At 43.7% G+C, this 23,181-nt stretch overlaps 1 protein-coding gene across 4 annotated transcripts in view; it reads left to right on the top strand.

The window, feature by feature from the left end:
- Cd207 (CD207 molecule) overlaps positions 1-23,072 on the top strand; it is a 53,994-nt gene extending 30,922 nt beyond the window's left edge. For 3 of the 4 annotated variants that reach the window (XM_063229571.1, XM_063229570.1, XM_063229569.1), the window contains exons 2-6: positions 15,207-15,323; positions 17,689-18,063; positions 18,669-18,820; positions 19,777-19,892; positions 20,350-23,072. In XM_063229571.1, coding sequence (XP_063085641.1) covers positions 15,290-15,323; positions 17,689-18,063; positions 18,669-18,820; positions 19,777-19,892; positions 20,350-20,500 — 828 coding nt within the window. In that variant the 5' untranslated portion in view covers positions 15,207-15,289 and the 3' untranslated portion in view covers positions 20,501-23,072. Of the gene's footprint in view, positions 1-14,989; positions 15,113-15,206; positions 15,324-17,688; positions 18,064-18,668; positions 18,821-19,776; positions 19,893-20,349 lie in introns of those variants that run through there. The other variant, XM_003468925.3, reaches the window with a different exon arrangement.
- The last annotated feature ends 109 nt before the right edge of the window (positions 23,073-23,181 follow it).

The following is a 23,181-nucleotide window of genomic DNA, read 5'->3' as shown; positions in this document are numbered from 1 at the left end:
CACAATGTATGAACACCAGGAAGTATCTATATCCTGTTTGTGTGTCAGGACAACTTCCATTGATATCAGGGCCAACTATCCCACATGGTGAACTCTAGTACGCTAGCTGTTGGGAACGCTCTCAACAGAGGGCCTTTGTTAGCTGTTTGCTCTTTCAGGAAGATTTAGTCACAGAGGTCTCCTCCAGCAGTATGTCTTTCCTGGGGATGGCCTATACCTAATGAATGGCTGAGTCAGGGCTAATCAGATATATTGATTTTTAGAGTTATTGCTTGGAGGCTCTTCAGTAAGTATTGCCATGGGATGAAGATTGTAGTGGTTGACTGATTGTGTCAACTTGAGACATTAGAAGCTTAACTAACTGGGTTTAGCAACTCTATACCCTAGGGTATAGAAGACCACCCTGGGGTGCTCATCACCTGGAGGTATAGAAGGGAAGGAGCAAAGAGGAATGCATTCCATTCTTTGGAGAATCTCCAGTCTTTGCCTTGAGTTTGCACGTCATCTCCTGGCTTCCAGTGTAGACTCTTCAGCTTTCCATCATAGAGCTTTCAGCCTTCTGTCGCAGACCCATCAGCCTGCTGGTGTGGACTTGCACAAGACGCTAGGGTGAACTCCAGACTTTGGATTAAATCCTTTGGCCTTCAGTGTGTAGATACCCTCTGCACACTTTCTCATCTGACTCTGTGGCTGACCATTGTAAGCCAATCTTGTCATTTCTTATACATTTGTATACCTCGTGTTATATCTGTTTTCTCTAGTAAACCCTGACTAATCCAAAAATATTCTTTTACTCTGAGCTAATGCATTATCCCATTCCTGATGAAAAGGATCTAATATAATTAACACATTACTAGGTAGATGAGCACTCCTACTCCTACGGTATAGAAGTGGAGGTTTCCTTATTATTAATAATAGCTGGATAGAATTCATTGGGTACTTGTGTTTATATTAGCTCACTGAATCTATAACAAACCCTGCGAGGTAAATATCATACTTGTTTTCAGAATGAGGCAGTTGCATTCTAGAGACTTAAATAACATAAAGTAAGAGATTTGTCTTTTTTTTTTTTCCCAGAGAGGGTCTTACTATGACTGTTAGTTCAGGCTGGCCTTGAACTAACGATGTAGCCCAGAGTGGCCTTGAAATTTCGGGGATTCTCCTGCCTCTAGCAGGCCCAGCAACAGACTTATCTTGAAAGCAGCCAACCCACATTTGAACCCAGGTAGAGAGTCTCCAGAGCTTTGTTCTCGAATACCCTCTTTGGTATTGCTTTGTTCTAGCCTCTCTGACTTTCCTTTCTTCCATTGCTACATTCCCTCAGGACCCATCTTGAAGGAATACCTTTTCCTCTTCCACAAAAAGTGTATTCCTACTCTTCTCTCAGATCTCTGCTCAGATGCTACTTCCCAGGCCAGCCTGCTTTAATCCCTGCAGACAAAGCCAGTTTCTCTTTTACATGCTCTGGTGGTTCCTAATAGTTCCCCTTCACATTACTTAACACAGCATGGGAGCATGGGAGGTATTTATTTGTCTTATATTTATTGTAAGCACCTCATTGTTTGCAGTGCAGGACCTGGCACAGAAGGCATGTCATAACTTTATTGAATGTCTCCCTGGTGAAAGGTTCTGGGCATGCTCTTGATTCCCAGGGAATGTATTTATGTTCTCTATGTGTTTAAGATAGGTTGCTCAGCTCTGTCCAGCTGCATGCAGCCCTGGAGCAGTTTAAGCTGTGGAGCGTGAGGTCCAATGTTTTTTTTGTCTTTTTCCTTTTTATTGGTACCGGGGATCGAACTCATGACTGCCTGCTTCCAAGGCAGGAGTTTATGCCACTGAGCTAAACCTCCAGCCCCAGGTCCAGTGTTTTGACCACTAGATGGTTCACTTCTCATTCCTCCTTCTGGGTCCAGATCATTAACTCTGGGCAAGTCCTGCCAGACATTCTCATTTAACAATCACCTTGGCTAAGCAGTTCTTGCTAAGCACTGAGTTGAACAACTGTACATGGTTATATCACTTCTCTTCAACTGTCAAGATGATAGCAGCTTCCGCAAGTCACTCATCCAGTTGGTGTGTGGCAAGCCAGGATTCTGCCCAAGACATGTGCTCTCCCCCTGAGTCAGTGGTTTTCAACATGTCTGCAGGGAAGGCTTACCTGGAGAGCTGCTAAAAATACTGATGCCTGGACCACAACAAACACCAATTGCATCAGCCCCTCTAAGGCTGGGAGCTGGCATTTTGACATATGGACTTCTAGGGCTGAGAAGCACTGCACGGGGGTGGAAACGTGTAGCTCTCATTCTCTGCCTATGGCATCTGGGGACAGGGAGGGACAGTGTGAGTGTGTAGTTCATGCTGGGCTGGCTGTTTGAGAGTCAGCTGCAGCATAGGGGAAGAAATGGATTTATCTGTAGGAAACAAAAGCATGTAGCTGTGTGATCTCTACCTTATGTTTTCAATAAAAGTAGTTTGGAAAATGTCATGTCACCCACTATCTTAAACTACAATTTTGTTGTCATTTTAAGCTTCATCAGGAAAACACTTTATTTTTCTTATCAATAAGAAGGTCAAGAATTATCAAGAGAGAATCGGAATCTCCTGCAGTGCAAGCATTATAACTAACTACTTTGTTCAAGGCTGAAATCTCAACATAAAGCATAGAGCATAGCGTATAGTGCACCCTTGAGAAACTTCTGAGTGAGTGAGTAACAGGCAGTGCCACCACCTATTTCTATGGAGATGTCCCCAATAACTGTGGGGCAGAACTTATACATTCTAAGGGCCTGAATGAAAATAGCAGCTGTAGATACATTTCAGTAAGAGGCAAGTAAAAGTTTAAAGTCCTAGTTAGGGGGACTGACCCAACCCCAGAGCCAACATAAGAGCTTGGTGGCAGAAAGAAATTTGCAATTTTAGTAAGATGGTAAAAGAAATCAAAAGCATAAAATTGCAATGTATTCCCATGTGTTTTCTGAAAAGGCATGTAAAGGGAACGTTTGAAGAGAGTCACCCATTGTTAAAGTGGGGAAGGAAAGTTGGGGGAAAACATACATAGTATTGGTGTATAAAGTAAACAGTGTTCTAAGTCATTAGAATGGGGGCATTTGTTGAGGGAATATAATTTTTGGCTTAATGAGTTTTGTTTGTAGAGTATAATGTCCTGTTGTAATACTGGGCAAGATATTGTGGGATTTTGGTATTAGAAGTACTGTTATCTTCAGGTTTGAGTTCTGGTTCAATGAGCATATGCAGTGTAATAAAGGTCTATTAAGACAGAACTAGACACTCATTGTGTTTTGCCTGTTCTGGGCTTTGGGAACACGACTGCAATCACTAAGCAGAATCCATGTGGCTAAGGAGCTAATAATTATTATACAAGTTACACATTATCCATGAGAAATCATGTTGTGTGTTCTACATATGCGTAACATTATATGTATGCATGAGAGATCAGCACTCATGCCGTTATGCACCTCCCCTTGGGCGGGAGACGACCCTGGCGAAGAGCAACTACAAGTGAATGAATCACAGAACCCTTACCACAGGCTAGGCTGTCATCATCTTCAGTTCCTCCTTGCTGGGGAACTATTGCTAAACTCTGAGCAGTGTGGTTAAGGGGACAGTTTCAATCCTGAGCGTTCTCTTTGGCTGTTCCCTGACATCTCTTCCCCATGACAGCTGAGGCGCCACACATTTACCCCCTGTCCTTCTCTTTGTTTAAGGCAATACCTGGCAGCTCACCATGGCAGCTCATTTGTGTGGTTTTGAGAAGAGTGCCTGGGGTGTGGGATGATGAGAGAGGCTGTGATTTTCGGCATAGGTTTGGTCTCTGGGCTCTAGAGCTCGGAGGAGTCCTAAAAGTTATCTACACTGTACTCAGGGGACTGAATGAGCTGAACTGGCTAGGAAGCAGCTATGATTTTTATTATCCTTCCCTTCCAGATCTGCTTTCCTGCCTTACTCTTCGCATCCCTGGATGTGATATCAGGTGGCTGTTACAGCTTTTCTGACACTATTCATAAAACTAAAAATGCAGACAAATAATCAGAAAAGTTCAGACACTCATTCCATTAGTGTTTCTCCCCTTCCTTAGGCCAGGTGAGCCTTGGCAGTTTGAGATGGTGACCAGCCATCCTATCGTCTTATTTCCTCCCCTGCCCTCCCCACATTTACTCATCCCCATAGCCAAACCAAGCCTAGTTCCAGGGAACAGAAAGGGCATCTTATTCGGAACAGATGAAATCTGGTATTTGAAACATGCACATACAGCAAATCTAAATGTCATTCAGGTTAATCAATAGTAGTAAGTTATGGTTAGGTCAGAGCAAGAGGTTCTGGTGTGCTGCGGAGCTGTGTAAGAAGTTGTGATAAGCCCGAGTGAATGATTAAGAGGCCATGCTACCATCTAGTTCTGCGGGGGATGTCTCAATAACTATGGGATGGCAAAAGCCACTCATTTTAAGGGATCTGGATGAAAATAGCAGTTGCTGTAGAAGGACGTGCCATAGCAGGGTGACGGTAGATAATAATGTAGTGTACATTGTATAAATCTAGGGGGAAGAATTTTGAATGCTTATAAAGAAATGATAAACGAGGATGTTAGTGTGCTCAATCTAATTTAAATGTTATACAATATATATAAGTATTGAAACATCATGTTACTCCATAAACATGTACAGTTAATTTTTTTGGTACCAGAGATTGAACTCATGATCTCATGCTTGCCAGGAAGGTGCTTATTCCTAGCTGTACAGTTTAAAAATTACAAGTCACTTCTCAGATGTGCTTTTGTGGGGTTTCTTTAAGGGGTGGGCGCCTGCATTTCTGGGGCTCTCTCATGGGCAGTTCTCTGGGGAAATGAGGCGAGATGATGCATCTTCTGGCCATCTGCAACTGCTTCATCCCAGCCTCTACTTTCCTGTGATCCAGTGAGTTACTCTCCAGATGGCCCTTGGCGCAGCTCCTCTAGTGGGCTAATAGCTTCCTGCTCGGGAGAGGCCAAGTCTGGTCTATTGGCACATGCCTCTTTCCTCACTAAACTCAAGAAGAGCAGACTATTTCCAATTTTGTTTTCTTTTTTACTTTTTCTCCAGGCACATGGCAAACTGAAGCTTCTTGCCTTACTTTTTTTTTTTTTTTAAATTCAGGTGTTAAGTACTAAAGTTCACATTTCATAAGCTCCAGGGATATATGCCAAACTTTCTGAATAGTTTTGTTAAGACTACCCTAGGGGCCAGGACTATGGCTCAGTGGTACAGTATCTGCCTGGCAAGTACAAGGTCCTGAGTTCAATTCCCAGCACCCTCCAAAAAAAAAAAAAAGCTATTCTAATTTAATATAGTAAACAAGTGTGGTAGGCAGAACAATGTCCACAAAGATGTTCATGTCTTATAATCACAGGCTGCTACAGTTATGGAGCCTCTGACTACACTGTTATATAGCAAAGTGGAATTGCATTTGCTGTTTAGCTAATTTAAGACAGAAATTATCCTGGACTGAGTGGGTGAGCTCAGTATAATTGTTTTGAAAAGTAGAACAGGAGCAGAAGCAGTCAGAGTCAGAGTGACGGGATGTGATAAGAACTCAACCTGCTGTTGCTGTCCTTGCCCCAAACAATGTGGATGCAGAGGGCAAGAAAGGGGTCTTCCCTTAGCGTCTCAAAAAAGGAATAAAGCACAGCCAATAATCTGATTTTAGCCCAGTGGGACCAGTTTTTGGCTTCTGACATCCAGAAATCTAAGAAATGATTTGTATTGTTTTAAGCCACTGAGTTTATTGTAATTTGTTAGGCCAGAAGTTGGAAACTAATATAGAAAGCAAAACCTCTCCTCAGGAGAAGTGATGAGAAGCAGATAGGAAATGCATGATGTAGGGATCATTTCATTTTAAACAAAATCTTCATTTGAAGTGTTGGAAGCTTTCCCTTTGTGGTTAGAAATGAGTTGTGGCTGCCCCAAATTACCACTTCTAGTCCACAACTGGGGTCCTTGCCAGTGCAATAGGGCAAGAAAACTAAAAAGTAGAGTTTAGAAGAAAGAAATAATGTAGGAGTTCATACACAAGAGACGCCAAAGCATTTACTGATAAATTATTAGCACTAGTAAGTTTTATAATATTATTGGACATAAAGCCAATATCCAAAAGTGAGTTTGGACAGAGGGAAAAGTAAGTACCATTTTTTGGAGGCAGGGTATCTATGTGTTAGAAAGACTTTTCTTTTCTGCCTTATTTATTTATTACAAATTGATTCTGGTAAAGATAGTGGATAGATAAGAGCAGATTACAGAGGCTCCCTGAGTTAGTCAACTTAGATGCCAAAATACCACAGCATAGGGAGTCCTGGACAGAGGGAGATGGATCCTCTTGACCCAGGAAGAAGCTACAATGAGAAGAACCAATCAAACATGCAGTCCTGGTGCTACTACTGGAACAGCTAAAGGTTCGGTGCTCCCGCTGCAGTGCTCGAACTTGCATGGCAGCAATTGACCGAGCTGCCTGAATTCCCACTGCTTCCACTCACTGGAACTGCAGTCACACTGAGGTTGGGGGTCGGTGGGCCCAACAGAGAGCCCAGTTGGCAGGGGACCTGCATTGACCTGCAGTGAGTGCCAGGAATAAACCCTTCCATGGAAAAGGGTTTTACTCCAACGGTTTGACATCTTGGAATCGGGCAAGAGTGGCAAGGACAAGAAACAGCAGTGGCTTCAGTCAGTTGTTCCCTTCCCAGATGGGATTGGTGGGGTGTGCTTGGCCTGGGTCACACCCCTGGCTGAGACCCAATAAGTTGTCCCAAACCAATTCCCTGTGTGTGGCACACACTAACACAGTGAAGTCCTCAGCAGGTTGACTGACCTGGAGGGGAGGGGCCAGCATACGATGCCCCTGTTTGCACCACAATAGCACAATGGAGGGGGCAGGACCACCTAGCCAGCATGCTTCAGAAGAACCGTAACCAGCAAAGAATGAGATTGGGGCCTTCTTTGTATGCCTGTATGGAAGAAACAAAAATCTGAGAAGAGGAAGCTACAAGAAAAAGTCCCCAGCCCCCAACCCTGAGAACATTGATCCAGGAAAGGTAAATACAAAAGAGATTCAGGGCAACAAACATGCAATATCAGACACGGCATCAGTGGACATAAGAGATATCTTCAGGACCTCATAGACAAGTTCAGAAGTGAAATATTTAACCAAATAAAGCAAGATATAAGTATATTAATAAGAGAAATGCTAAGTACCTCTCAAGAAGACACAGATGGAAGAATGGAGGAACATAAAAAAGGAGAGAATCATTTGATGAAGAATATAAAGAAAACATAGAATACATAGCGGGTTCAAAGAGGTTACCAGGAAATTAAAAACTCCATTGAAAGCTGGCAAAACTGCTTGAAAGAAACTAAGGATAGATTATCCAAACTGGGAGACAGGTTTGCAATGTGGGATCATGAAAGGAAAAATTTCTTAAAACGAACAAGGAAACAAACAGTAACAATACAAAGACTAGACAACAAGAGGATCTATAACTTAAGAATAAAGAATGTGAATGAAGAAGCAACGGTACAAACACAGGAACTACATAGGCTATTCACAGAAATAATTAAGGAAAACTTCCCAAACATAGGAAAAGAAAATGAAATTCAGATGTATGAGGCATACACAACTTCAGCCACCTACAACCAAAAAGGGCTACACCCAGGCATATAATAATCAAGATCCCAGAAATTCAATATAAGAACAGAATATTAAAAGCTGTCAGAGACAAGAAACAGATTACTTATAAGGAAAACCCATCAAAATCATGGCAGACTTCTCGACACAGACCATCAAATCAAGAAGAGCTTGGAGCGAAGTATTCCAAGCCCTGAAAGAAAATAACCTCCAGCTCAGATTGATGTACCCTGAAAAACTGTCTCTAGAAATTAATGGAGAAACAAGATGCTTCCAAGACAAAGAGGAACTGGGGGAATTCACGACCACCAATCCAACTCTACAGATAATATTGCAGGACATTCTAGAGAGAGAGAGAGAGAGAGAGAGAAATACCAGGATTCCAGGAACAGTGGCAGAGAGGCCTCAATGAATGGAGCAGAAAGTGAAATGAAGACAAACAGACAATTAATGGTAGAAAAAGAGCACAACAGAAATGAGGCAGAGAAGGTTGGCTATAATCTCTAATAAAAATGGCCTTGATACACTAAGTTAAAAAAAAGAGAATCACAGGCAGAGTAGATCAGGAGGTAGGGTCCATTGAGATGCTCTTTATAGGAAATATAATTAACCTGAAAAAGGATATATGGACTGAAAATCAAATATGAGAAAACTATGCTCTATGTGACAGGGAACCAGAGAGTAATAGGGAAAACTCGACCAGTATTTGTGGATAGGTTGGAAAGACAGGCTTTAATAGGTAAAGGAATACAACTAGAGGTCAAGTCCAGGAGGGAGAAGATTTGGAACCACTTAGGTAAATAGCAGGTTGCCTCCACCCCCAATTTAAAACTGAAGGTTTTGGAGCTGAGGATTTAGCTCAGCGGCATAAGCACCTACCTGCCTTGCAAGCAGGCGGTCGTGAGTTCGATCCCCGGTACTGAATAAAAAAAAAAAACAAAAACCCGAGGGTTTTGGTGAGACCCAAAAATGCACGGTGCACCTTGCGGGGGGGAGAGTGAAAGGGAAGGAATAATCTTTAAAAAGATGGCAGAAGATATTGTTAATAGTGTATCAGGAATTAAAACCCATATTACTTGCACTGCTCTGCTTAGACAAACTGTCCCAGTTTATCTACATGCACTAGATCTGAGGGCAGAGACGGCTATCCCAAAAATATCAGGATATAGCACAGTAATCATCTTTAATTTCCTATTAATCTGGAGCCCTGTATAACTTATACTGCTTTATCATGATTGATCTTAGTTAAATCTGGTTTGTTTGATTACTGTATGATGTCAACAGATTTTATTCAAAACTGTTATGATTGATAGTATCAAGTCTGAGAGTATAGGCAACTACACTGAAGATGACAAGATTCACTATGACACCCATCCTGGTTTGATTACTACCTGTTTTTGTAGTTCTACACTATCTATAAAGTTGTGTTTTTATTAATACTGTTATGTAGTGATATAGTCAATTATACTATGTCTGATGATATAGCCAATTCTATTGAAGATAACAAGAGACAACACAGTAACCATGGTAGAACTCCTTGTACAGCGGTTTTATATGTCTCTTTCATTTTATGTGTTTAAAGGAATATGTTTTGTTTTGTCTTGCTTTGGTTTGTTTCTCCCTCTAATATAGAAAGGATAGAAATACATTTTAAGACTCATGCATGCGTAGAACCTATAAACAGTTTATAAGAACTGATCTTATGACACATGATGAAATAAATACTTTGAAGAAAAAAAAGACACTACAATACCCAGTGCTGATCCTGGAGTGTCATGGTGTGAAATCCAGCAATATTATTATACTTTGTTCAGAGTGATTTTAGCCTGCTTTGGTTTATTTAATTTCAACATAAATGAAGACATGGATAACTGCATGTATATTTAAGTGTATAGGACTGATAACCATATTACTAAGTTTTTGTTGGATAGTTGAACAGAACTGTTTGCAGCCTCACTGTCTGAATCCCCACTTTATATGCTCCACTTTTGTATCTTGAACAACTATTTGTAAGAGAACAATATGTAAATACTAGTGATTTCTTACTGTTTATTTTTTCCTTGAAAGTATGTATTATTTCTACTCACTTTCTGTTTTGTTTAGTCTTTCTTTAAATAAAATTTTAAAAAGGGAAAAAAACCAAATTATGTATATCAGTTTGGACTCCTGTCCATTTATTTTATACTTTGATTTTATAGTCCATTTGTTACCCAAATTTCTCCAGCTTTAGCCAATGGAAGCTGGTTCCTACATCTTTCTGACAGCCTCCGTTTGGTTATCCTTCTGTTGTTTGTATGCTTTGCTTATTGTTTGATTCTACAAGATACTCTAGGGTTATCTACATTTTCATTAACCCAGAGTAATTGGTATCTCTAAGGATCCCGGGGACCTTTCATTGGAAAATAGTGTTTAGAAACCAAGATATAGTTGTTGGGTATGCTTGTTGCTACTGGGATATTGAAGGCTTTCTCAGACAACAAAACTAGGTAATAGATGTCATACTGTAAGGTAAATAGGACTTATGGTGCTGTCCTCAACTCTAATCCAGTATTGTCGGGTTTATTTTTAATAAATTAAGACAGTCTCAGTCTCTCTCTCTCTCTCTCTCTCTCTCTTCCCCTCCCTCCCTCTCTCTCTCTCTCTGTTTATAGAGATGTGAAAATCACTTTCAACTGGGTCCAGCACTTAAAGGCATGAGAACTTAATCTTTTTTGGCGGGGGGTGCCGGGGATCAAACTCATGACTTTGTGTTTGCTAAGAAGGCACTTACACCGCTGAGTTAAACCCCAAGGCCTGAGAACTCAACCTTTTTCAGACTCATGTTTTGTCTCAATTTCTATCTTCGTATTGGTCTCTCTAGGGTCCTTCCATATGTCAGGGGGCCTGGTAACTAGAAGCTGTAGTTTAATATCTGTGTAGCTGTCAATTTAAAGGAGGTACTTCCTTTGCATTCAAACTCTAGGATGCACCACTGTGATGGTCCCATGTATACCTGTGGAAAGGTGGGTGTGGAGGGGCCAGGATAATAGCCCCATTCTATTAACATGATTGAAAAGGACAGTAGTTTCCCAGTGGGGATTCTTAGTATTAGAAATAGAAGTGGAGCGAGAAGAATGTTGAGAAAAATGAGTAGCTACTATCCCATTATACACTTATATAAATACGTGGATAGTTGGACATCCACTATGTGTAAATGGCCTTTGCTGTCAACTTTGCTGATGCATTCTTTTAGGGGGTGGGTGCCAGGAATTGGACTCAGGACCTCGTGCTTGCCAGGCAGGTGTTGTACCACTGAGCTAAATCTCTGGTCCTTGGTTCTAACCCTTTCTATCTGTATCTATCTATCTATCTATCTATCTATCTATCTATCTATCTATCTGTCTATCTATCTATCTATCTTATCTAGCTATCTATCTAGCTAGCTAGTTATCTAGCTATGTATCTGTGCATATAACTTTTAAAAAAGTGGTGGATGTTTTTATTCATTATGTGGATTTTTCTGTCCTGAATATCACTAGTTATATGAGACAGAAGAAAAAGATTGGAAAAGAAACTATGCACATTTTTTCTAAGAGCCCTTTGTTTACTTTCCTGACATGAATTTACCCTTACCACTAAGGTCACAGGCAAGATTCACTGACCTGAACAGTTTGTAGTGCCCTCATCTGCTTGGTACACAGAAGTTCTTCTGTGAGGCTAGTTTGCCTACAGGTATACATATCTCACTGTTTAAGATGGCATTGTCACCAGTGCAGAGAAACCTGCCCTCATATAATGTCACACAAAAGAGGAACACATTTCTGGATCAAGAGAGACCTAGGGAGGCCTCTTGTACTGTCTTTGCCCTTTTTAGCCTCGGCAGTCTTCCCTTCTCCCCATAATTAAGATACCATAATGTTTTTTAAACAAGAGGGACACTGTTTCCGAAGGTGGGACTCATGAGTGTCTTCTGCCTTGCTGTCTCCCATAATAGCACACAGCATGTGCACAAGAGGAATGAACGGTCCTACCTTCCACTCCTTGCTTTCTTCTCCCTCTTGCTGGTTCCCAGAACAGACAAGAACATAGAATCTCTTGACTGGGTTCAAATCTCCCATTCATTATACACAGGAGCTCCTCCAAGACCTGAGGGCCACATCTGATAGCTTAACAGTCATCTCATCTCATTGCATAGCCATTCTCTCTTGCCTCTACTCTTCCTCTCTTCTCCTCTCTTGGTCCATTTCTAACTTGTAGTCCACTCCCAGGTCCTCCATATCTTGACTGGAGAAACTTAAATTGCCACTCCCTGGAGATGACTCTCAGCACTCCTTGGATATTTTGAATAACTTGAGCCTGTTTTCTACTCTCATTGGTGATGTCCATGTCCATCAAGCATGAGAACATGTCCCAACATGACAAGGAGAAAAAAGAGAGCAAGCTGATTCCTTCCTTTACCTTTATCTAGAGAAGGTCCTAGAATCTAGCAAGAGGAAAAAGGAAAATCAAGACTGAGTTCCCTTTCTCATTGCAGCAGTGATTTTTGGTCATTCTATATTCAATCAAAGTTCCTCTTCTATGAAGAAGAGCAGGCCACTTTGGGTGTGCAGGAGAACTGTCCACTTTCTTGGTTAGAAAGTGTGGCTGAGGTACCTGCCTTGCTCTGTCTTTCTTATCTCAGGGGCTGCATAGAGCACCCAAAGTTTGCAGGGGAGAATTCTCAGTTAACACCTGCACATAATCATGGCCATAGAACAAGAGACCATGACTCACTCCTTTCCCACAAAGTGGGAAATGAAACTTCTTCTGGTTTGGGACTTTTACATCTACCTCCTCTGCAACTCAGAAGGCTCTCAGCCAAGTATTCCTGCTTCCTTCTCAACCTCCTCACGCTTGATCAGCCTTTTGTCTAGAGTTCAGCAAAACAGGCCTTCATTTCCTTTGCTTGGAATAAATGCCTTCCAACCTCAGAGCTTCCTATGCAATGAGCCCAAGCTTGGTGCAGCTTCCTAGTCCTTTCCTGGGACCACTTCAGAGGAATGTGGAAGTTCTGTTAATAGCTCATGCAGGAACAGGACCAGCATCGATTTGGGAAAGGTCAACTTCTTGACATAAGGAGAAAAGAGGGACCTGACAGCTCAAGGACATGTTGTGTTGTACTTTGTTCCTCAGATACTCCTTTGAATAGAATCTTGATCATTTGGGTTCTTTCCTACCTCTAGGTTTTGGACTATGACAGGTTGTGAGGGGAGGACAAGAGCAGCAGGACTAAGATGACTCTGGGCTTAGACTGGTTACCAAGTATGATGGTCCAGAAGCAGAATTTTCTAACCCCTTTTAAGCACTGGTGGAACCAAGGCTCTGCAACCAGATGAGTATTCCCGAGAAAGCAGATATGTTCACATAAGCTCCAAAGCAGATGGTCAGTGAGAGTCAAGTCCTCAGTTTAGGGAGCAGTTTGTACCAAAGTTTACAGCAAATAGCGGACTTGGAGTCTGCAGATCGAATGTGGGCAGGAAGAACACGAGATAGGACAGAGTACCTTCTTTGTTACCTGGCTTTCTTCTCAGGGTTGGGGTCCTCTTTGGGTTTCTTCATCCAGTCAGAGACTCGACTCCAAGCTTATCCCAGTCTGCTGGAGAGAGGAGTGAGAGGCTGTGGGCACACTGGGCTGACAGATGGGCTATGCTGAGCAGGGAAGCAGAGGGCTCTCAAAGGCAGCAGAAGCCCCTGCACATACAGGTGATGATTTCCTTGGCTCTGCGAATTTAGCCTGTGAACTTGGTCCCTGACACCACCTGTCATCCAGTGTCAGTGCTTAGATTAGGTGAAACAGGCCAGTTTTCTAGTCAGATGGCCAGAACTTGTATTCATTTCTGGGTAAGGTATAAATCACATCTTCTTATGCCCTTCCCATAGAAATTAGAACTTCTGGAGACAATGGAAAGAAGGGGTAGGTAGCTTCTAGTCTGAAGAGTCCTGATCAGCTATAAAGTCTTCTTCCCATCCATCCACCACCTTCCTTTCATTCAGTTCCTTTTCTATCTAATCAGCCGTTCATCTATCATCCCTTTCCATCCATTCATCCACCCACCCATTCATCCATTCATCTATTTGATTATCTCAACCAACCTCCTTCCTTTTATCCATGCTACTTCTCATCTTCTCCCTTCTCTCTTTCCTGCATTAGAAATATTTGTCTAGAATCTGCTGTGTACCATGTTTCTCAGATTTGGAAGATTTCTTTAAAATAGGAGGTTTCCAGGACAAAATTAGGTCTTCATTAAGCCTCAAGTTTGTTCATCCAGTCCCTAAGCATCTCCCATATGTGGAACTCTCCATTTAGAGTTGCACGGAGGATGTGATATGGGGAAAGAGATGAAGGGAAAAGAGACAGAAAAAATGGTTCTAGTCTGATGTTTCTGAGCCATCCTACTTTAAGATACAAATAGCTGCAAGAAGCAGAGGGGAGAATCCAAGTCTTACATTTATTTTGAATCTCTAAAGTTGCATTTCCAAAATGGGTATGAATCAGCTAAGACGTTTTAGCAAAGTGAAGTGGACTATTTTGTTGCAGTGATCTCTTAACTGATCTCCAAGACTTCTTACACTCTAATCTATGCTCTTTACCATGATAAGAGTGGTCTTTCTGCAATGTTCTAGTCCTCATTTCTCTTCTGCCTGAAGCTCTCCATTGGCTCAGTGCTACTTAAAAGCTCAAGGTCAAGCTCGGATCTTTGTGATCTTATTCCTGGCGTCTCTTTAGCCCTGTGCCCTCTCCCTCCTGTTGTCTCTGTGCGTTCACACAGTTTCCCAAGGATTCCATACTTATGGCTTACGGCCGTGGTTGTTGAATATGTTCATCTCTTTCCCTGGAACTTTTACCATGACTCTGTGCCTGTTCATGTACTGTTATGCTCAGCAGTTGTAGTGTAATTTATTTGTGCAGGTCTGTCTTCCTTATCAGATGACAGCTAGTTGGGTGAAAAGACTGTGAATTTTTCATCTTTGTGGCCCTGTGCTTCATTTACAGTCTGATACCTAGAAGGCAATCTGTGTTTGTAGAGTGAATGGATGGATAGATGGATAAACAACTCCTTGCAAGAGAAATGGCATAGCTTTTGGACAAGATGGCTAAAGCCTCTGTGTGACAGACTCTTAGGGAAGAAGATAAATCATTTCTTCCTGAAAGTTCAGACCTTTGAGGAAGGAATTAAGCAGTGACTTCAGGCACGCTGTCTGAGGTGTCTAGGCCAGGAATAGGGAACTTTGGGATGACATAGTGACCTGGTATGGGACTCGCATCCTGTTTTTTCCAGATAAAAGGTTTGTAGGAGAGAGAATCAGCCAGAAGCACCTGTGCGGCAAGGGCCGGTACTGGGGTGTGGGATGAAGCCTGAAGAGAAGGAAGCCCCTGATGCGCACTTTTTTGTGGATAAACAGAACATTGCCCTCTGGCCTCGAGGCAAGCACAGCCACTTCTCCAGCCTGATGGGAGCTCCATGTCCAAACCCACCCTCTGCTGCTCATTAACAAACCTTTGCTTCTGTTTCTTTTAGACCCTCCTTCCAAACAAGATCCACCTCTGGGCCCGAGGAAGTCTTTCACCATCCGTGTGGTATTGATCTGCTTGTCACTGATCATGGTCACCTCCATCGTGCTGCAGGCCATTCTCTGTAAGTCCTTAGGGTTCATGGTTTCCTTGGTTCTTTTCTGCCACTGGTTGGCTCCCTTGAGAGCTCTTACTCCCAGACCTTCTCGTTCCTGCTCTCCCTGGTCTCTCTGGCTTACGGTGTTTCATTTATCTCCATTATCTCCTCTCACCACACATGAGTAGATGTTCTTTCCTTCCCAGTTTCTAGGAGGTTTTTCCAACTGGTATTAGTGCGTGCATGCTTGTGCTCAGGGCTTGCTGTTTTCCTCTTTTTCCCCATGAAAGAATCGCTTTTTTTTTGTACTAGGAATCAAACTCATGACCTCATGCTTGTGAGGCAGGTGCTAAAATCCCATGCCATTTTTTCTCCAGATACCTGCCGCTCTGAACTTTGTGTCTTATGGAAATTCCCTAGCAGTGAGTGCAATGTCTGCAGACCCTGCAAGGGGTTGAGTTTCAAGGGAATCCTCTGCCTCAGCCACCCAGATGGAGAACCTGACCATCATCTAGCAACTCTGTGGTTCAGTCCCCTCACCAGGACTCCTCCATGCTCTCCTCATTCTTCTTTCCCTGTGAAGATCATGTTAATGGAATCTTCCTACTCATCATCTCTTCATGATCTGTGCCACTGGCAGAGCCTTATTCTTCCTACCAGGTTTCCAGAAAGCAGAGTGAGGGGACATCTATCTTTTCTCATTAGCATCTCCTGGCATATTTTGTCTCACATTGTTAGTGCTTCTCAGCAGTAACCTACTCGACAATCACTGCCCCATCCCAGATGTTAGTCTCTACACTGCCTTTCTCCTGTGCTCTTCTTTGATTACTCTTGGTTTACTTTTGAACCCTTCCAGTGCACCCAAGCTTGAAACCTGAACAGAGTGGAAAAGTGGGCAGGGCAGGTGTCATGACTTATGTCTAAATGGTCCCCCACCCTTCAAGCTCTTGTGGTCACAGGTGGGACTTTTCAGAAGTGTCTGGAGCTAGAGTGTGTGATGCTGAGGTTAAGGATGTGCAATTACTAAATTTGTCTACTGACTGGTTTGGCAATGGGTGAGGATAGTAGACGGTGTACCCTGGGTGTGCGTGTTACCTGCCCTACGGAGAGAATGTAAGGGATAGAAAGAGGGCTGCTGTCACTGTTCGTTTTGCTATTTTGCTGCCTGCTGCTTTGCCACCTTCTGACTTTGCCTGCTGTGAAGTATTTCTCCTCTGCCATGCCACCATGCCTTAGGGCTAGCCAGCTATGAACTAAAACCTCTACAAGCTGTAAGCTATAATAAATCTTTTCCCCCTTGATTTTAGATATCAGGTATTTTCTCTCAGCAATGAGAGAAAAGTAACTAAGGATTTCAAGAAAAAGAATAACTACTCACTGATATAATTCCCCTATGGATGAATAGCAGTGATTTATAGTCTAAGTAGACATCAGTCACCTTGGATGGAGGATCAAACCTCCTTAAGCCAACTCTCCAAGAAAATCCTTGTCTATCCCATGTGCTTGCTACATGACTTGTTTTCCCATTTGATTCCTACTTAATCATTATTAGCCTGGTGATCATACTTATTGGTTGACCATAGTTTTGTCCCACATCACAACCATCATATGATTTGCCATTAGATCGGTATTACCTAAGCAACTAGTAATCTTATTGGTTGATTCTAGTTCTGTCCCACATTAAGCTTGCCACATCTCGTGGCTTTGCTCAATAAAACACTCTTGAGAAGAGGGATTGGTGGGCAACCCACTTTCCAGCCCCTTTCTGTCCCTCTCAGACAGAAGCTTTTTTTCTCTTAATAAATTCTCCCTGCACTTGAAAGAAAGAAAGAAAGAAACTAAGAGAGAAAAGTAACTAAGACAGCAAGGGAAGACAGAGAAGTGGCTGCTTCTTGATGTCCCTTTTCATGTTCTCTGGAGAAAAAACCACTTCTGGACTAGGAGTCTGCCTAACGTTTCCGTGGCCATGGTGGGGGCTGTGGCTAGACAAGAGAGGACTGGCACTGTGGCACTGCTGGGGCCTGGACAGACCAAATGGTAGAAAGAGTGGTGGGGGTGATGGAGGGCATCCTTTTACCAAATTCACTCTGAATCCTCAAAGGAAATTCAGGACTGGATTCTAATCCCTGCTTCTGCTTGCTTGTAAGATCTCTCCTAGAAGTATTTCCTCTCAGGCTGCACCTCCAAGTGTTCCTGGCTCATGGGGGCACCCTTTTCATGCTTGCTGTACATTGATGAATGACTGAGGAGTAAGTGGCAGTTTCTTGGGAATCTTGAGCCTAACTCTTCCCTCCCTCCCTTCCTTCCTTTCTTTCTTTTATTGTCCTGACAGCACCCACATTTCCTCCAGAGGAGATCCTCTCAGTTGATCTCTTAATTTTTTCCAATCTAGATCCCTGGTTTATGGGCACCATTTCTGATGTAAAGGCCAATGCCCAGTGGCTGAAAGGTCGTGTGGACAACATCAGCATCCTGGGTTCTGAAATGAAGAAGGACAGCGGTGGTATGAAGGCAGTCAGCGTTCAGATCGAGACGGTGAACGCCAGCTTGGATAGTGTGCATTCTCAGATCCTGATACTGAAAACCAATGTGGAGAAGGCCAGTGCACAGATCGACAACTTAAGAAAAAAGTGGGAGGAAGCTGATCATTTAAACACCCAAATTCCAGAGTTAAAAAGAGATTTGGATAAAGCCAGTGCTTTAAATGGAATGGTCCGGACACTACAGAGCAGGTTGGACAATATCAACAAATCTCTCAGACAACAACGTAAGTGACTCAGTAAATGACATTGCAGGCTGATCGGTGGCCCCTGATCCCTTTCCATCTTATGCATGGGACCACTGGGCTAGTGGGTGAGGAGGGGAGGAGCAGGTATGAGCTAGAAAGTTAAGGAGTGAGGGCTTAGCACTGGGGTCAAGGAGGACTTAACAGATTTTAGCAGAGAAGACACTATGCTCCCACTTGGACCCCCACACCAAGGTACACAGCCTGAAAGATTTAGGGAATGGATCCTCTGTCCTGGCCCAAACCATATTTCCCATAATATTCCTCATTTCAAGCCCTGGGGCTCAGTCAACTGTCATAGCCAATGGAGAATCACTTTTCCTTCTCTCATGGGAAAGTCAGATTTGTGGTGAATCCCCTCCCACTGTCTCTTCTCCAATCCCTAGGCCTTGTTTATTAGTTTCAGTTAAACTTCCAGGATCCAAGAGAGGGTCCCTGAACCCCTCTACCAGACAGGACCCCAGAACCTCACAGCCCAGCCCCATTCACTGCTGCTCTGGGATTCCACTCAAGTACCCTGCCCAGGCCCTCGTCCTATAGAAACAGGACCTTGAATTCACCTTGAGCCCCCCCCCCCCGTTCTCCAGGTGACATCCTGCAGATGGTTTCCCAAGGCTGGGAATTCTTCAAGGACAACTTCTATTACTTTTCTCGAATCTCAAAGACCTGGTACAGTGCCGAGCAATTCTGTGTGTCTAGGGACTCACATCTGACTTCAGTTACCTCCCAGAATGAGCAGGTGAGCTCTGTTCCCATGTGGTGTGTGTGTGTGTGTGTGTGTGTGTGTGTGTGTGTGTGTGTGTGTTCTGTTAGCTGTTTTGGGGAAGCTGGGTGAGATTATGTAGTGGAAACAAAATCCCCAAATATAACAAGGGAAGATTATTTCTTGCTTATACTGCATATCTAACCAAGGCTGCTCATTGTGGGCGCTCAAGAACCTAAGCTGAAGTAGACTTATTCTTAATATGGGTCTGCAGTTGCTGGGGCAGGAAGTGGGAATGTGGCAAATGTGCATTTGCTCTTGAAGCTTCTCCCCAGAAATAACTGCATCAATTTTTCACGCATTTCAGTGGTGAGAGGAAATTATGCAGTATTCCTAGCTTTAAAGAGGAAATGGAGGGGTGCTCTTTCTATATGCTCAGAAAGCAAAGATATTTGTCAACAATATACTGCATGACTCAAAAAATTTTGTTCCTTTTGAGGCCAAATATTGACCAAATCCCTTCCATCTGTGAAGTGGGCAGAGCAGGGAAGAGAATGTGCTCAGGAGTAATCTAGAGTCCCAACCTGCCATCTAACTAGTCCTAGAACCTTGAGTAGACTACTTATCTCCAGTGGGCCTCAGCTTATGAATTGATGAAATATGGATGATAACAGTACCTGCCTCAGAAAAAAGGAAGAGATGCAAGAGCATGTCTTCCCCATGTGCCTTTCACTGGCTCTCATACTCCTCCACCTGCTTCTAAGGAATAGAAAGGCCTGAGCCGTGAGTTCGTTAGTTGCAGAGAAAACACAGATTGGAATTTGGGAGATGGACTCTGGGTTCTAGGTAAGGGCAGAGAGAGGCTTGAGAGAGGCCAGTGTGCAGTGTGTGCCCAGAGTTCAAGCGCTGTTGCTGAGCACAAATGAGGGATACCTTGGTGCTCAGACTTCAGGTTGTGGCCTGCACCCCTGCTCACACTGTGTTCCCTACAGGAGTTTCTGTACAAGACAGCAGGTGGACTGCCACACTGGATCGGCCTGACCAAGGCAGGGAGTGAAGGGGACTGGTACTGGGTGGATGATACTCCATTCAATAAGGACAGTGTAAGGTGAGGCCCAGCACCTTCCTTTCCAGCCTGGCTTTCTTGGGCCAGGGCCAGGGCACGGAGGGTTGGGGGTATTTCCCATGCACATCGGGTTAGTGATTTGTCCTTGTCCCAGGGACAGGAGGCGCCTTGGAATTGAGATGCTGGTCACCACTGCCCTGTGGGGTTTGACAGCAAGGCCATCTACCCAACTTGGGCAGGGACTTGGGTGAAAGTCTAAGTTTTTGAAGAGTGGGTTTGTGGGCTTGAGAGTGGCAAGGTGGTATGACTTGCACTCAGAGCATGATGAGAGGCTTCACGGTTGAAATATCCCCAGTCCTCTTCCTCTTCGGCGTGGGCTCTTGCTGTATTTTCACCTAAGTCAAAAACTGGGGTTGAAGTAACTTATTTTCTTACTGGAAATGAATTCTTTGTTTTCCAATTTTGTAAATACACTTTTATTTGGTTTTTCACTCTGTAGGTTCTGGCTACCAGGTGAGCCCAACAATGTGGGGAACAGTGAACACTGTGCCAATATAAAGGTGTCCTCGCTCCGGTCCTGGAATGATGATTCCTGTGACATTAAGTTATTTTTCATCTGTAAGCGGCCCTACATTCAATCTGAACCATGATGGCTTGTCCTCAGGTTTACCCTGTAAGCTCCAGTGCTGGTTAAACTTGAGGAAATGTCCTCAGTGTCCTTCTTCGCACTCTAGAATGACTTTGTACCTTAATTTTGCTTGCTTCAAAATTGTCCTCAAATGTGCGTTGGAGGTCATCTACTTTGGAAATTCTTTGACCCTATAGGTCTGCTGGAATGGGAAGAAGAACTTGGGTTAAATGGAAGAGGAAAGAGGAGATGATTTAGAAGTTCCTCCTGTGTTGGTGAGGTAGATCAGCACCCCAAAATCTGTGCTATTACCTTGAGCTGTCCCATACCTTTAGAGAAGTCTCATTTGTATCACAGAAAAGTTACAGGAAGAAATGATCACATTTGAGGAAATGGACTGAAACTTCATATCATGTATATATGTATTGAAACACATGGATAAACATGCATAATTTTTATGTTCTTATGCATCAGTTAAAAATAAATTTTAAAAAGAACAACTTGTGAAAAAAGTTGCTTCATAGCAATCCAGCAAGTCTCCTGATAGTGTGACTTAGCTCTTTTCCTGGTCGATTACCCAGAATTCCCACTTGCCTGCTTAGGGGTGCTACCAGCACCCCTAAGATGGCCGTGTGTGCAGTGGGCATAGCTCTTCCCTTTGCCGTTCTGTTCACACCACATTCCCACTGCTCTCTCGAGCCTTGTCCTCTAAAGCCTGAAGCCCTCTTCCCTGGGGAAAGCTAAGCTGGCTCAGGTCAGGAGTTTTTTTGAATTGTGCCAACACCCTCCATCCCTTCTCATTCCCCCTCACGTTCCTCCTTGGAAAGGCAGATGCCCAGCCCTGCCTTCTGACGTCATCATGATCTGGTCAGCCTCGTGTCCGACTGGTCTGCCCCCACGTCCTCTGCACGCCCCCTCTCCAGGGTTTCCTCTCCTTCTGTGCCTTGTGCAGGGGAGTACGCGTTGAGTACCAAAAAGAGTTCTTTCAAGCCTTCTTTAGGAGAAAATGCTGCATGGGTCAAGGCCTCCCTCGGTGAGCACTTTGTCACTGCTGGTTACTTTGGTGCATGTGTGGAACTGACTGTCTGCTTCACTGGACGTGAAATCCTCAGTACCCTCAGGATACAGTTGGAGGGTCAAAAACAAAGACTAGGAATATTCTTGCCTAGAAATTTCAAAATATGAACAGTACTTATTTCTAGTTTTAATGGAAATTAAGGAGAACAAGGTCTACAGTGCCACAGTGATCTCTCTTTTCTGGTGTCGCTGGACAGTCTTCTGTTTCCTAGCTTTGTTCCCAAGGAGGAAGTGTATCAGTTCCTCCTTCATAGAGATCTTATTCACAGGACCCAGGTCCACATCCTGAGGAGCAAGGAATGCAGGATTAAGGTCACCCCGGACAGGGAGTTAGTAGAGAGAAAGCTGGAGCGACCGCAGGGTGAGCACTGGGGTGGGCTCAGCAAAGATGCTTTGTTAGGGTGCCTGCTAGGGCTCTGGGGAAAGGACATTTCACTCAGATGAGTGTGGCAAAGGGATCAGAGCCGAGAGTGTATGTTTAAGTGGCATCTTTGAGCCGGACAGAGCCCCACTTAACCTCAAGCTCCTCTGCTGTCCTCACCCAGCTGAAAGGTTCCAGCCTGGCTGATTTCCACCATCTCTAGATCAGCTGTGTTCCACTCAGTATTCAACTTAATGGCTTTCAGTTCACTGCTAGCCTGGGAAGCTATTCAACAAATCAGTCACATCCTGCTGCAGGAATGGTGTGTGTACGTGGGGTGGGGGACCTACTTCCCTTGTTATTATGATTCTGACTGCACACAGCCCTTGCTGGTTTGCTCTGCTCCCAAGGGTAACTCCTTGGGGCTCTGCATGGCACATGGTCCTTCCTTCCCAGACTGATGTGTGTGTGACTGGTAAACTGCTGTTAATCTCATCTGTCCACTGTCATGTGTTTCCCCCATCTGGTACTATTTAGAGTAGAGAATTGCTCCTTCATCAAAGGTGAATAGGAGGTGTTATGGATTAAAAACTGGTGGTCAGTTAATGCCAGTGGAATTAAATCACCATGGTACTGAGCATAGATGTTCCACCTGAAGAAAGTTGCCAGCATAAATAGAGACGTGGAGAAGGAGAGGGGAGGCGTTGTGGGTTTCACTAAGTGTTGGTGAACTGTTGAGCTTTTGGTCCCCTGGAGGAGCTCTGGTCCTCACATTGAGCATTGCTTCCTGGCTCCAGAGGGGAAGATGCGTGCCACTTAACCTCTGGGACAAATTCAACATGCCTAGCTTCCTGGCACATACTCAACTATGCTTATTGTCAGAGGAGTTTGGAGCTTCTGTGTCATTGAGGATATCTGTGGTGATTTTCAGGACAGCCCTGGTCTTTGTTTTGAGCGTGACTCATAGAACTTTCAACCTACCAGCACAGCTCCTTCACCTAGCTGGTACAGACTTCCTAGCTTCCACCTCTGACCTTTGGGCATTCCCTGCATGGATCTGTAAGAGAGACTGGCTTGAGTCCTTCTTGTAGGCTCTAGACCTCCAGTTGGACTTGTGGGAGGCATTGTCATGAGCTTTAGGTCTTCATTTGGATTCATGCAGGACATTGTTGTGGGATTCAGGCCCTTGGCTGAATATTCTATGTCTTTGGTGTTGTGGACAGATTTCCTGCAGCTTCTTGTGTTAACTTTGGGTGGCCATCATA

This window comes from Cavia porcellus, unplaced genomic scaffold (assembly GCF_034190915.1).
Source record: "Cavia porcellus strain 051 isolate PalLab524CR breed Dunkin Hartley unplaced genomic scaffold, mCavPor4.1 scaffold_18, whole genome shotgun sequence".
Taxonomy (NCBI): Eukaryota; Metazoa; Chordata; class Mammalia; order Rodentia; family Caviidae; genus Cavia; species Cavia porcellus.
The sequence above is the reverse complement of the archived record's forward strand: the minus strand, read 5'-3'. Positions and strand labels throughout refer to the sequence as shown.